This window comes from Miniopterus natalensis, chromosome 8, assembly GCF_054644295.1.
Source record: "Miniopterus natalensis isolate mMinNat1 chromosome 8, mMinNat1.hap1, whole genome shotgun sequence".
Lineage (NCBI taxonomy): Eukaryota > Metazoa > Chordata > Mammalia > Chiroptera > Miniopteridae > Miniopterus > Miniopterus natalensis.
The window spans coordinates 20,840,035-20,855,372 of NC_142088.1; the positions used below are offsets into that span (position 1 = coordinate 20,840,035).

At 46.3% G+C, this 15,338-nt stretch overlaps 1 protein-coding gene across 1 annotated transcript in view; it reads right to left on the minus strand.

The window, feature by feature from the left end:
• The window catches only part of PARD3B (par-3 family cell polarity regulator beta), an 852,378-nt gene extending 840,137 nt beyond the window's left edge, over positions 1-12,241 (minus strand). Inside the window, exon 1 of the mRNA XM_087819630.1 lies at positions 12,102-12,241. Coding sequence (XP_087675756.1) covers positions 12,102-12,221 — 120 coding nt within the window. The 5' untranslated portion in view covers positions 12,222-12,241. The remainder of the gene's footprint in view (positions 1-12,101) is intronic.
• Between the last annotated feature and the right edge of the window lie 3,097 nt (positions 12,242-15,338).

The following is a 15,338-nucleotide window of genomic DNA, read 5'->3' on the forward strand; positions in this document are numbered from 1 at the left end:
ACCAAAAAAAAAAATATTTTAACTAGAAATTCCTGAAGTGCAGTTAGACTGTAACAAGGTTCTGGGAAAATGTCTCTGATCAAACACTGCTGTCAAAACTCAAGCCTACTGAACCTTTATAAATGTGCCTTTAAATACAGAGACAGGGATTATTTATCCAAGTTGCATTTCCTCAACTCTGTGCTACAAAAGGGAGGAATCCAGAACCTAGTATTTAAAGTTACCAATACTATTACTATGTCATGACAAAAGAAATACGGCATGACAAGTAAAACTCTTTCCATTTCTCCAAAGTTTTAGGAAGCCATCCAGACTTCTAGGCCAGCAAGACTCTTAGCTCACATGCTGGGCATACGCAAGTCTCAAACCCAAGTATTATTATAGATACATAAGGCACTTGGCATTATAATCCATAAATTCATTTATACTCTTATAATGCATACTTGACTTTAGGAATTTACCTTCTGCCTTCAGCCTTCTACTTTTTCTCAATCCATAAAACAATGGGATCTTGGTGCTATGGGGATTTTTGATGACCCATCCAATGTCCTCTAAACGGGTAGCCTCACTGGTTTTCTCAATATGGGCCCTAACCCTTTAGTTGACATTGAAATTAATTCAGTGTGTCCCAACAACTTTTTTTCAATAAAAAAATTAGACTAAAAATATCAGAGGGAGTTATTCACAGTGAGGGTAAGTACACTCATGAAACTTTAATTTCAGTTGCATATATGTGTTGTGGGTACTGGGTGATGAAGGAAAATCTATTATTACTGCATTTATCAGTGAAAACCCTGGCAGGAAACAGATGGTTCACTCAAATTAGCCACTTAGGAGTTTCACAAAGAAACTATTTATAAAGGTTTGCATAGGGTTAAGGGAAAACATCAAGGAATGGTGCTCTTAACAGTGGTGAACCTTTGCCATCGTCTAGGACCCAAGGCGCCGGAGAAAGGAGCAGATGCCAACCCAGTGAACAGAGGACTACGGGGAGGGTTGCCTGATAGGAGCTACGGCCTTCAGTAAAGAGAGGCAGCCAACCAGAGTGACCTGGCAGGAAGGGAGCTGCCCACACTCCCTTATTCCGCTGCCCCCCCCCCCCCCATGCACAATGGCTGACCCCACCTAGAAGCCAGAGAGCTAGAGATTCCACACTTCTCAGTCTTTCAGGTCACAGGGGGCTGGAGGAAGGCCAAGAGCTCACCTGGAGGAGCAAACAGAGGACTTCCAGCCACTTTGAATATCACAAAATTCTGAAAAGATGCACCAGGATAGTCCATGCATCCATCAACTTAGTCTGAACACTTGTATTTCTGGATGCCACATTTTTTCCACATCTGCCCTCAAATCCCAATCTTGCACCGAGGCTCTAATCCAATGCCAAACAACTGATGCAAAAGATTAGCATCTTGATGAACTCATGACTTAGGATCGCAGCCAGGCCCCAATACCACCCAGCAACCCCTTCATCCATCCTCTCTCTCCCACCTCTCCTATCCCTATCTAGAGGTCTCCGAGAGAGAACAGACTATGTCTTACTTGTCTCTGTATCCCGAGGCCTTGGAGCTGAGAACATGGGTGTAGCCATTGAAATGTCTGTTGAACTGTGACTATAGAAACCTCACACTGCTCCTTCTCCCCATTTCCATCCATAGAGAGTCAACACCCAAAAGTCTGATTACTCTGTTCCTAAATTTCAAAGGCCATTTCCTCTTCTGCTTCAATAAGTGTAACCTCTCCTCCCACAGCAGGGACATGGGCCAGTTTCTCCAGCTCCAGTCTCGGCTCCCTCTGTTTCCATCCTACAAAGTAAGCCTTACAAAAAAGCATATCACACATTATCAGCTCCCTCAAGCTCTTTAGCCAGTCATAACAAAGGCCTCCTGGCTCTGACCTGCCTTCACCTTACGGGCCTCATCCCCTCTCACCCCCTCCCACAGTCACCCTCGGGAAATATTCCATAATAGTCTCCTCTTCTTCTACTCAAAATAACCACGAGTTTATCTTCAGTCAGACGCACGCTGCTCCCTGCTCTCTCTGTCCCCTCCCCACCGTTACTGAACTGGCAAATGTCCATTCATCCTTCAAAGCCCTGCCTCAGTATAACTCTCTCAGGGAAATTTGTACGACATCCCCCCCCTCTCTACTCCAAGCAAAAGCAAAGCCAGAGAGTCATTCCCTCCCTCTGCCCAGAGCTCCAGGGCTCCCCTTCCACACGGTGTTCTTTATTCACATTGGTCTCTCTGCCCTTTTAGTCTAGAAGCCTGACGGAGGCAGGATCTAGGCCTTACTCTATATCCCCAGCACAGAACACAAGGCTTGACCTAAAGTTGCTCTCTAAATCTTCTGACTGACTGAAGGGACATTTAGATCATTAGACTGCTACAGACAACCACAGCACAGCATCCACTACTTGGAGGTCCGACTAAAGACTCACTGAGAGCACAACGTACTTTTTTATGTGACACAGATGGAGTGATGGGACTGCAGTTATTTCCCATCCTTCTTAAAAGGCAGGTGCCCCATTGTCTCTGTGTCCCTTCCCCAAAATAGGCCACCTACCTGTAAAGAGGAAGGAGTACAAATTATATCTATACATCCCTTGTCAAAAACCTGTTCTGCTTAGAGGTCACTCTTTCTACGGTTTGTGTTTCTACAAAAGCATGGTGACAAAACTTACCCTAAATCCCCTAAAGCAGGGGTGGGGAACATCCAGCCCGTGGGCCACATATCACTTGGTCTGGCCCTGCCAAAGGCAGACGCAGGCAAGACTCAAAATTCAATAAATCTAGGAGCTTTTTTCATAACTAATTTTTAAGTTGATAATTTTGTATGGCCCTTGAACGATGTTATAAATATCCAAATGGCCCTTTGCAGAAAAAAGGTTCCTCACTCCTGCCCTAAAGAGATATCAGAAGTCTATTATTGGAGGTCTCCATAAACCCTTAATTCCTTAATTTCTGCCTCACATAAAGCAATAAAATGGGTCTGATCATTTCCCCTGTCAATGTGCTCCTCTGGTCTTGCTGGTAGTGGCTTAGCTAAGAGTCACAGACATTTCTGTTATCTGCCTCGATCACCAAGTGGATCCCACCGGCTCCTCCTCCAAGGCCCAGGACCACCTGGTGAGTTTAAGCACCTCACCTGGAGGCAGAGGACAGGGGCAGTATAAGGTGAATTTGTCTGGATGACACTTGGCACTGCATCTGATAGGAACTCAACTGAGTGAAACCTTCTTAACCAGCTGTCTCTTGGTATCCACAATTCCAGCTCACTGCAATCCAAAAAGTGAGAGCTAGCTATCTGAAGAAGGGTTGGGCCCCGAGAGGGGAGGCAGACCTAATTTGACAGCCCCTCAGACGCAGAAAGGGTGCCTTTAAAAAATAAGGAATCCATCCAAATTGAGATCATCCAGAACTGTTTTTAAAATCAACAGGAAATTAATGAATGGGATTCTGAAATTGAAACACTGTTTAAATATGAGACAGCACTTCACGAGTCTTCAGGAAGCAGAAACACGATGTTCCTCCTTTGAAAGTCCGGAACTACTGAGCACTCATCTCAGAAACCTGAGGAGTGAGCCAACCTGTCAGAACGCACAGCTGTGATTTATGACAGTCAGCGAGGCAGATATAACCCACGCTAGACCACTGCCTGCCACAAATGCGATGTGATGAGGTGCTGGACTGTAATCAAGAGAAAGGTTGCATTGAGTCTTTTTTTAAAAAAAAAAAAAAAAAAAAGAAAGAAAACTCATTCCAACTATAATGATTCCAAACTTACAAAACACTGTGTTGAATACAGGTCGGTCTCATATTTACGAAAGAAAGTGACGTGAAATTTAGCATAATTTAACAAGCATTTATGGTATTCATACTCTGTTATCAGGTACTGCACTCAAAACAGGAGAGGGAAATTTAAAAAACCCACTCTTGGTTCCTGAGTCCTCACAGTAGAGTAGGGATTGCAGAGCGACCGCAGTATGCGGCAGAGCCCGGCCAGCTGCTCACCTACATCCACGCGGACTACTTTCCCCAGCCCACTGCGTCCAGACGGGGCTCACGGCGAGCCTCACCAGTGGAATGCTAGCAGAAGTGATGTCTGCCACTTCCGGGCCAGGCCCCAAATCTCCTGTGGGACCCTCCACACTCTCTTTATTCGTCAGCACAGTGCAGGAGAGCTGCAGAAAACACCGAGGCCAAAGGGCAAGTAGGAACGGGCTTGTGTGGGTCTGAGCCCTACCTCCCACCCAAAAAGAGAACCCTTTGCTGTGATAAGCTAGTGTCATTTGCGATTGTCTGGCTCATTCTCGAGTGTGCCTCATCCCCCAGAAGCTGTGAAAACTCATCAAAACCAGAGATGGTGTGATTAATCATCACATTTCCATCACTGAGGCTGGCTTTGTGACCAGATACATTGGTGGCCCTTCAAAGAACTATACTTACTATTATTCAGCTCCTTGTATAATCCTCTCCCTTGAATCTGGGCTGAAGCTCTTACTTGCTCTAATAGAACATAGCAGAGCACATCACACCAGTCACAGGTCTAAGTCTGCAGGGCACCTGGCAGCTTCCATTTCTGCACTCTTTGGAGCCCTGAGCTACCATGAAAGAAGTCTTGATACCTTGCTGTAGAGACCATGGGAAGGGGCTATGTGAAGATGATCAGATGCTGAGACTACTGTGAGAAGAGAACCCGGGAACCCAGCTGTCAGCAAGAACCAAGGCTGAAGGCATATGCCCCAGGCAAGTCTTTACAGCCAACCCCCAGCTACTGAAACTTTCCTAGCTAAGGCACTGGTTTCAGGTGATCTTGCTTAGATCTGCTCCATGTTAATGAAGATGCCTATCTTGAACATCCCAGTCCCAGACCTAGAAATCGTCACACTGGGCCTTCTCCATGTATTGTTGGTTGTTATTTTAAGCAACTACATCTTGGAGTAGCTTGAAATGAAGCAAGAGATAACTGCAATGGATGGTGATGGACACGTACTACAAGAACTATTTATTCAACAAGAAATTTATCAACAGCCTACTATGTACCAGACACTCTTACAGGTGCTAGGGATTCAACAATGAACGAAACAGACAAAGATCTTTACTTGAACTAACATTCTAGTGGAGAGAGACAGACAATAAATGCAGTTAAAATAAGCAGTGTGGTAGAAAAATAAAGCAGGAAAGCAATGTAGAGGGTGGCTGGCAGGGTTATAGTTATAAATAGTGTGGTCAGGATGGTTTTGTGGAGAAGGAAGCAATCTTTTAAGATGAAAAGATAAGGGAGCCAGATAGGTAGATAACTGCAGGCAAATATTTCAGGGGGAGAAAACAGCACATAAGGTAGAGCCTGTCTGGCATGTTTGAGTAACAGCCAAGACATCACTGTGGCTGGGGAAGAGAGAGGGGGTGGCAGTGAGGTCTGAATGGTAAGAAATAGTGTCTCTGGGTTCAATGATTCATTCCCTAGGAGGACACAAGGGACAAAGCATATGGCCATTCTCCCAGCCATGACTGATTACGACAAAAGGACAGAAAGCCAAAGTAGGAAAGGGTCCTCTCAAGGTGGACTGCCAACCCCAGCAATGAGTTTTGACTACACATATGAAATGCTGTTTACCAGGGAGGCTCATGAGGGACTCAGCATCCAAGGTTTTCATGGGGGGCTGATGACATGCACCACTCCTCTGTCTAGTGCCTACAAAAGTTCTAGGCCTCCAGAAAAGAGCAGGTATTCAGCATAAACCACACAGTTTGCATAAACAATTTTGGCACAGTGAGTCATTCTCTTCAGGCAATGGTGGAAAACCTCCCCAAATCTATGCTTGCTGGTGAAGGATCAGCCTTGCAAGCAGGTCTAAGGCCAGCAGTCTCAGGGCAGTGGTGCTAACTTTCTCCTGCACAGAGTCAGGTCAGGTAGCACTTTCTAGGCCATCTAAAAGAGATGGAAGCCAGAGGACCTTGAGTAGAGAATGAATGACATGACACCTGGCTAGAACTTTAAATGATCACTCGAGCTTTTGTCTTGAGAAGAGACTGTAGCAGGGGCACCCCAACATGCTAACAGAAAAGTGAGAGAGAAGTGGTCAGATTCTAGACAAACTGTGAGAGCACAGTCTATCTGATTTGCATATTAACTGCATATGGATCATACGAGGAAAAGGGCAGTCACGGGTTATTATAAGGATTTCTGGCCGGAGCAACTAGAAGGATGGTATTGTCATTTAGTGAGATGGGAAGACTGTGGGAGGGGTGGATTTGGAGTAGGGAATCCAGAGTTCACTCTGGGTTAAGTCAAGTGTAAGGCACTTCCTCAACGTGCAAGCAAAGGTGTCAAGGGGTCTCCTCTACTGGAGCTTGCAGCCACAGGAAAGATGTAGGGTGTCACTAAACGGATGAGATTTGGAGCCATAATGCTAGATGAGCTCAGCCAGAAGCATCTCAGTCTCGCTGGAAATGTCTAGACTTTCGCTCACCCTTCGGTTGGCCCACCATCCACCAATGCCAGGGATGGAAGATGTGTGTCTCAGGCCAGTCAGGAAAGGTGCAGACCTCGGCTTGTTCTGTAAGTCAGCTGGTTTTTGCACGTGTCTGCGTGGAGGATTTAAGACTTGAAAGGCTCTTTCTACTGCCCGTGGATACCAAAGTGTAGTAAACAAAGACGGCAAAGTCCTCAACAGAGCAGACAGCCACGTTTAGAAGAACATCAGGCAGGGACTGCCGGGGATCTGAACCTTAGACCAGCGGTTTGCAAAGGCAGCTGAGAGAAATCATCAGAGGAGCTTCGGACCTGAACTGTCCAGTAAGGTAAGCCACTTGTGAATACTTAAATTTAAATTAAAATTTAAAATTCAGTTCCTCAGTTGCACTAGCTGCATTCCAAGTATTTAAGAGCTGTACTGGGTAGAGGCCGCCCTACTGGAAAACACAGACATAGAACATTTCCATCACAGAAAATTCTATTGGGCTGCACTGCTTTAGACTTTCCAAGAGAGGCCCAAAGCACTGCATTTTTTATACACTTCAGATGATTTCAATAATCAATCACTTCAGCAAACACAGTCTCATGAAAATCTGGCATAATCACTAACCCAGCTTCCTCGAAGAGGATCTATGGCACAAATACCCTGGTAATGAATACTGGTTAACTACGCCACCTGAGCACAGTGCTCCAAACTACAAATCGGGGCTGCGATAATCCCATATGGGACAATTAATTTTGCTCAGGTGAACTAAACTGCAGCTGAAACCCTGGTCTGCAAACCCTATGCGTAGGCTACTGGAATATGCACAGGGGCAGGGGTGGGGAGAGAAGGCCCAGGGGCCCCAAACTCAAAAGCCCACCAGCAGGCCAGTCAAGTAGCAACAGCGCATTAAGTGGGCCATTAGTAAGCAAATCAGAACGAGATAAAAAATTAAGCATAAGGGTAACTTAGACTTGCTTTTGGGAGGCAATAATGCAGACCAGAGCATTCCTTCTAAAGAGAAAAGAGGTATCTCAGCTCCAACTAACAATCGCTATGTAGGAAAGTCCAGAACTGTCAGAGTTTCTGTATTGTTTTTCCCAAGTAAAAGATAGAAATCTAGATGGTTGCATGAAATCTCAAAATATTTAAACATGGCAACTAAGTCAAAATATAACACTGAGCTGAACTAAAACAGCACATCTGTGGGCCACAGCACGCCCCACGTGCTCTGTGTCTGCAAACTCAGAGGCTGTCCAATGCAAGTCAAGTAGCAGAACAAAAACCAGGTTAGAAGCAAGGGCCATGCTTATGGTGAGTCAGTCCCATCCATACGCTGGGAAGGAGATCCACACATCACGAGAGAAGAAAACTGAACAGGAAATAAAGCACTCAGGTAAGTCACTGCCCCAGAAAAGCATTTTCAATATTCTGCTCCTAGTTTATGCATAAGGAAACCTTAAAAGATGGAAACAAGGCATCAAAAGCTGAAAAGCTCAGAAATTCAAGGGTGCTGGCTTATTCCTCCACACTAGTCCCACAGAACACCACACCAGATTCCGGTTATCCTACAAGTCCTCTTAGGTTAGGATCCCAAAATTAATCAAGAAATAAGGTTATTGCTCTTAACTTGTTCAGATTGGGAAGTTGGCCTCGACTTGTAAAACAAACAAATTATTCAAAATGTATGAACGCAGAAGAGATTCCTTTTGAAAATTTTATCAAATGTTTCAGTAATAAAAAAGAGAGAGAAAGAAAAGAAAAAAAGGTTTCTCAGACAGTCAGATCCACAAATCAGCTTCTGGAAAATTCCAGCACACCCGTTTTCCCATGAACTCAATGTTCATATTATCTCATCCATTTCAACTCCTAAGTACAGGTTATTCACTCTGACCTCACTGTGTGTGTGTGTATGTGTAACCAATGTTCAATTTAAAAAATTATTTGAGCACCTGCTGAAAGAATTCATTTAGGGCAGAAATGGACAGTTGCTAATGACAGGCTGATCTAGAGATGCCGAAGATACAGTATCTGCCATGAAAACAGTTTAAAATCAAATGAGTTCATTGCTACCAAGATTAGTGGTTGTGGATTGGTGGTTCTCAACCCTGGCTGGGTATTAGAATCACCTAGAGTGCTTTTGAAAATACCTACATCCAGGCTCCACTCCAAAGCCAGTGAATGAGAATATTGGAGAAAGGAACTTGGGCATCTGTATTGTTTAAAATGTTAAATGTTAAAATTAGAGGTGACTAATAATCAGCCAGGGTTGAGCCCCTGCAGGATATAGCTCGATCACCCCTTCACCTGTGACACATAATTTTGATGATAAATTAAACTAATTACTCAATGATCCCCACCTTGACTATTTAAGAAGACAATCTTCTCTCCACTAACTACTTAACTAAACTGTATGTAGAGCCCCGGACATTGATAAACTACCAGAATCAAAGACAAGTGATCCCATAATGCTCCCCAATTCACCTCCCAACAGAGTTCCTTAAACAGGAGGGTGTGGGGAGGCTACAGAAACCTCAACGTCCCAGATTTCAGAACATAATTAAAGCCTTCCTCAGTTTCCTCAGCATCCTACCTACTTCTGGCCTCATCTGCTGCTGATTCAGCAGGTTTTCCACATTCCACAAATACCAGTCTTCTTTGTTTCCTCTCAACAAGAAGGAGAGACTTCTCTGGTGCTGCCTACAAAATCCAGAATGGCCTCCTTGGCCTTCACTTACCCTCCAAACTTTAGAAACCTTGAATCTATCCTCAATCTTGAAATCTGACTTTCTCCCATCTAAATTATTCAGGGCTCCAGAAGAAACCTACTTAACTTACATTCAGTTCCCGCCAAATTTGTTTTCTGGCCAGCACTCTCTACCTGGATGCCTGAGAGATCCAGCCCATTTTTCCATCTGTAATTAGACTGAGGAACATTTTTCATACTTGATTTTTCATACAAATATTGCAAATTCTGCAATTAGACTTCTCCTTTAAAACATATAGATCTATATACTGTAAAAGATAGCCGAGAGGAAATTGTGGATGTCCCACTTCTCCGCAAGAAACAAAATTGCTATAGTTATGTTATTGTAGCAGTTTGTAGATGGAATTGCCTTTTTAAAACAAACTTTAAAAACAAACAAGCTGGGAAAATTCCAATACATAATAACCTACTGGGCTGTGTAGTTAATGACAGTGTAAGGACCTGGAGACACAGTTCCTGGGTTCAAATTACAATTCTACCATGTACCAGGCCCGTCTCTGTCTCTTTTTCCTCCATCTGTAAAATGGGAATAACAGTACCTACCCTCAGGGGGCAAGTCATTTAATACATGTCAAGTTCCTAGAATAGTGCCTGCAGAGTGTAAGCACGATTCATGTTAGTTATGTTTATTATTATTGTATGCAAGCTGTGAAACCTTGCCATCCAGGGAAACAAGCCTTTTAAAACGTTTTCACTGATTTAAAGAAAGAAACTTAGGACAAATTATTTTTCAAATTGAATTTTGACATTTCTGTTCTTTCCCATTATTCTCGAAGTTCAATGGATAAAAGCATGGAATTTGTCAGAGTATTTCTTGACATTTTAGCTCCATTAGGAATCCCATTTAATATTAGTTAAGCTTTATTATGATTGCAATATTATTTAAAATGAAATGGTGAGAGAGGAATATTTGGGGAGGGGGAAAATATCACTTGCCACTTATTAAATTGAGATTTTAAAAGCCAAAAAAAAGGGAGGGAGGGCTTATAAGCTGCAAGTGACCTTTAAATGCCACATTCACTAATATATAAATGTAAACAGAAAAATTTAATGTCTGGTAATAACAGTAAACTGGATCAATACAATTACATTATGGGTTCTGTGATATTATAAATTATGCTTTCAGTACAGAATATCAATAGCTTTTTAACACCTTTTAAGATCAAATTATAATGCATTAAATATCATCTAGTTAGTTCCCTGTATGTTATTTTCAAGCTTATAGTTTACTTCTATTACTTAGAGAGCTCCATGTACTAAACTTCTAAATGTCTACAACTTAAAGGCATAAATTACTTTTAATAATGAGTTAAAAATAAAAATAATTCATCATCTCAGTAAGACAATCCTTCAATAAGATCTACTTTAATAATTAGTTTAGAATAATTTTGTTACTATTAACCTTAGCTTACTTTCAGGTAGTTAGTGAAATATGATTTCAAAGACAATTGGTTATATGTGCAAATTCAGTTTAACTGAATTACAACGTAAACGGCGTAAACTATTGTAACAACGGAAAAAAGCACTAGGGTGGATACTCATATAGTTTTATAGGCCACTGTATTTTCCCTGCTCTACCTCAATTCTATTAGTAAGGAGTTCAGCTTTGGGTGTTATATTTATTATATTTAATCTATTTAAAGGCCTCTCACTATACAATTCTCAATCCCTTTGCTGTTAAAGGCAACATAAACATGTGTTTATCCAGAGTAGATTTTTTTTTTCTGTATAATAGTTTTTAGTGGAGGCACAGAAGGTGCAGAGATTTTTCTTAAATGCCCAAAATATATATTTGGAAGAAACAAAATTATTTTTATGTCTTAGATAACCCATAAGACATTAAAAGAAATTATGTCTTCCTATCACTAAACTGGCCGGCACATTACTTCTACACTTCTCATAGCATGAGAACAAATATTAAAAGAACTCTCTAAGGCAAGAGTTTATGCCTTATTCTGTTTCAGGAGGGTTTGGGGCACACAAATCGTCCCATTTGAATGCCTTCAATGCCTTCTCCATTGATGAAGACACAGAAGCACAGTTTGTTACCCGAAGTTCTCGTGTCCAGCTAAGTCTTCCAAACATGCATTCCACACTTAAGAACACTCTTCCTGAGCCTCGCTTAATTTTCACCTGGTTCTGACTTCAGGGCCAGAGTTAGGGTAGTCTTGGTGCTCATTTCAATAGCCACCCATGACATGACACGCAGGTAGTCAATGTTCATGAAATGTGTGGCATTAAACTACAAACGACTGAACCGTAGACTGGTGGGTGCAAGCAAACAGCATCCTCCCACCCAAGCTCCTGCCAGGCACTGAGGGACGGCCGCTCAGGAGGCCGACCCGCCCAGGCCCCATCACTTACAACTGCCCGGGTGTCACCTGCACCCATCAACTCTGAACTCCAGGAAGCCACGTGTCCTGGGCCTTGGACACCTGAGGCCAGCAGCACCTTCACGGGTCCCTTTACAAGCGTTCCCCCAACTTCTAGAGCAGTGCTTCCCAAACTCCCACGGCCATTCCAGTCACCTGCACACTCGTTCAAAAGCGGGCTCTGAGGCAGGGAGCTTGGATCGGGTGCCAGGCTGTGCACTGCCAACCCCCAGGGACTGCCGTGCGGTTCCTCCCACCCCCCTTCGAGAAGCAAGGCCCGTTCCCTCCCAAAGACACCCGGCCACTTCTATCCGCAACACTCTAAAGTTGTGGCCGCAGGTAGCGCCGCACCGAGCTGCCTGGGGCTCTGCGTCCCCGCGGCGTCGCCACGCGGTCCCGCGGGCACCTGGCAGGCGGCCTGGCCTCGGTGCGCCCGCGGGGAGCGCGCCCGCCCGCAGCCGCGCCCCCTCGTCCGCCCGCGCGCCCCCCGCGCCGCGCTCACCGTCTCGCGGGTCTTCAGGTACCTCTGCAGCGCCTGCTGCGTGAGCTCCCGCACGCGCAGCTGGCCCTCCTTGCAGGGCACCACGATGCCGGTGCGGCCGAAGCACACGGTCACTTTCATCCTGGCCCGGGCGGCCGACGGGCCTGGCCGAACAGGTGTCTGGCCCCGTGGGTGCAGCCCCCACCCCGGGGGACGCGCGGCACGGGCGGGCCCGGAGACCCGGGGCCCTCTCGGCGGCGCCCCTCAGGGCCCGGGGCTCGCTGCAGCGCCCCCTCGCCCCAGGAAGGCGGCCTCCGGGGGGCGGGAGTCGGGAGGGGAGGCGGCGGGAAGGGCTCCCTCCCAGGCGGCGGGGGCGCCGGGACGCGGCGCGGGCGCCGGGCTCCTCCTCCCGCTCCCGCTCCCGCTCCCGCTCCGGCTCCGGCTCGGCCCGGCCGCGGCGGCTGCTCCGCGCGCGCCAAAGCGAAACTGCCGGCCCGGCCCGGCCCGGCCCTGGCTCCGGCCCTGGCTCCGGCCCTGGCCCTGGCGGCGGCGGGGTCGGCCCAGGCCCGGGGCTGGAGTGGGCGGCGGCGGCGCGGGGCCGGAGTTGGGAGGAAACTTTTGCGCTGGTCCCAACTCCGGCGGCGCGCGGCGCTCGGCGCTCCCGCGGCCCGGCCGCCTGGGCCCGGCTCTTAAAGGGGCCGCGCTGCCGGCCCGCCGCGCGCTCGGCGGCGCGGGCGGGGAGCGCGCCGGCCGGTAACCGGAGCCCGCGAGCCCGGTCCCCTCGCTCGCTCTCGCCTTGGCCGTGTCCCTCCGGCAGGCGCGGAGCTCTGGGGAATTGTAACGGGACCTGAGGCTCCCCGCGCGGGGATTGAAACCGGATCTCCTAAAGCACACTCGAGGGAACAGCTCGGAGGCTGCAGGGCTGACACCCTTAAAACGAGGGGATTGGAGCGGGATCCACCGGGAGCCCGAGCAGGTGCTTCTCGCCACGCCCACCCGAACACCCTAAAGACGGGCTGCCCAGGGGTGCTGAGGGGCAGGGATGGCCCCGGGGACTGCCAGGACCTTGTCTTAAGCACCGCGTGGCACCTGCCTTCTGGAGCCCTGAGATGGCAAAACGGAAGGGATTCGGGGCTAACTTGGCAGTGAAACCATTGCTTTTAGGGAGGAAGACAAGTATTCCCACAAAAGCCACATCCCAGACCCAGATGCGATGGCTTGTGCTTACATATATTCTTCTGAAATGTGCCTCCGGTTGTGCATTTGACGGGAAACACCATTTTTAAAGTGCTTAGGCTCATGATTTGGTAGGTGTGTATCCATCACCAACTGAAACAGGAGTACAGTGGTGCCTCGGTTCTCCAATGTGATACATTCCAGGAGACCCAGTTCTGAAACGTTGGAAAACCGAGGGATCAACAGCCGACAGGATCTTGCCCTCAGCGGGAGCCGCGTGGCCAGTTCGATTTAGGAGGCGTGTTCGAAAACCAAAGCATTTAATCCGGGTTTTCAGCGCTCATAACCCAAAACGTTCGTCAAGAGAAATGTTCGTCAAAGGAGACATTGGAAAACCGAGGTACCACTGTGTCTAGGTCGGGGTAGGTGTGGAGAAGAGTCAGCAAACACCACCTGCGTCATTCTTAGCTCACACGTCAAATGAGCTCCTTTGAGCCTAACATCAACCCTGTAAAGTAAATACTATTTTCCCATTCTGTGCATAAAGAATGGAGCTCGAGGAGGTTAAGGGACTGAGCTGACCCTGGGGTTAGTTATGCTGAGAGGAAATCATTTCTTCCCACACTGAATCTCTGGTCTCCCCAAGCAGCTTTCTCAGCAATCCAGTTCATCCCACATGATCCTCGGGGCTACATCACGTGTTTCTCTGCAAAACAGGTTTGTTCCTATGTCAAGATGCACTTAGATTGAACTTTTATTGCCCAGACAGTGCAATAATGCACGGGAGATTAAAGTAACGGGCTCATGGACTCTAAGAGTTTTAAAATTTTTTTAACTCATTCATATGTGCAATAAATATATATTGATTGTCTTCTATACACAGGACCTATAGACCGTCAGTGGCATCAAAGAGGATCATGCAAATCAAGTGGACTTGATGAAAATATATTAGTATAATTTGGTAGCAAATCCAATGCAAACTAGTTTAAATAAACTAAAGACAGAATCTATTTCCTCCTAAAATCAGAAGATCCAAAGAGCTTTCTTTCGAGGCAACACTGAACCCTGAAACCAGTCCTCAGAGGCCCCCCTCTCTCCAATCTACTGGCTCTGTGCTTCTCAGTGTTGTCTTCTTCTCAGGCAGGGTCTCCCCAAAGGAGACAAAGCTAGCCACTCCCGGTGTTGCAGGTGTACCCAGCCTTAAAGCCAGCCATCTCAGCCATCATGAAGCCTTCTTCCAATGAGGACTTGCATATCCAAGTTTGACTCTCATTCCCTCCCTCTGGTGAGATGAATGCAGCAGTGGTCACCTGCCACTAAATCATATGGACCCAGAATAGGGGAGGGGTGAACCCTCAGCAAATGGGACGAGAGAAAGCACGTAGCCTCCTCAAAGCATAAGATTGCTTCCCAGCTCTCAAGGAACGTGTAGATAGGAGGGAAGACAGGGCCTACAGATGGGAGAAGTTAAATAGAAACTATAAAACAACAGTGAATTTGATCATTCTATTGAACATTATTGACTTAGATATTTTTCCTCTGCAATAATCTTACGAGAGAGGTAAGTTTGCTAACTTCCTTTTCGACATAAGGCACTGAGGCCATGAGGAGTAAGATCACACTCTTAGAAAGTAGCAGAGGCTGGATTAGAACCCAGGCAGTCTGACTCCAGAGCCTGCAGTGACTGCTATGCTGATTTTACATGGGAGTATCAAGTGAGTAGAGCAAACAAGTAAATGAATACTAATGCTGTGCATTAGTGTGTGACCCTTACTTTTAATATCAGATATTACAAGGGTATGTAGAATGGTACAGAGCATATTTTTTGCTGCTGAAATAACTTCGCATGTTGCCATTTTTTATGCTTCAGGACTTTTCCCTTCACAGTTGCTCCAGAACCCTTCTCTTCTGTTCACATAATGAATAGCTCCTGCTCTCCTTCACACCACAAACTTCCTCTAGGCCCAGCTTCAGCCCCTCACCAATACCTAGAGCCCTACTTTGAGAATGCCCTGGCTTTGAGAAGCCCTAGGTGAGCCATGAAAAATGCCCAGACTGTGAAAAAGTTCATTCCCAGAAAGA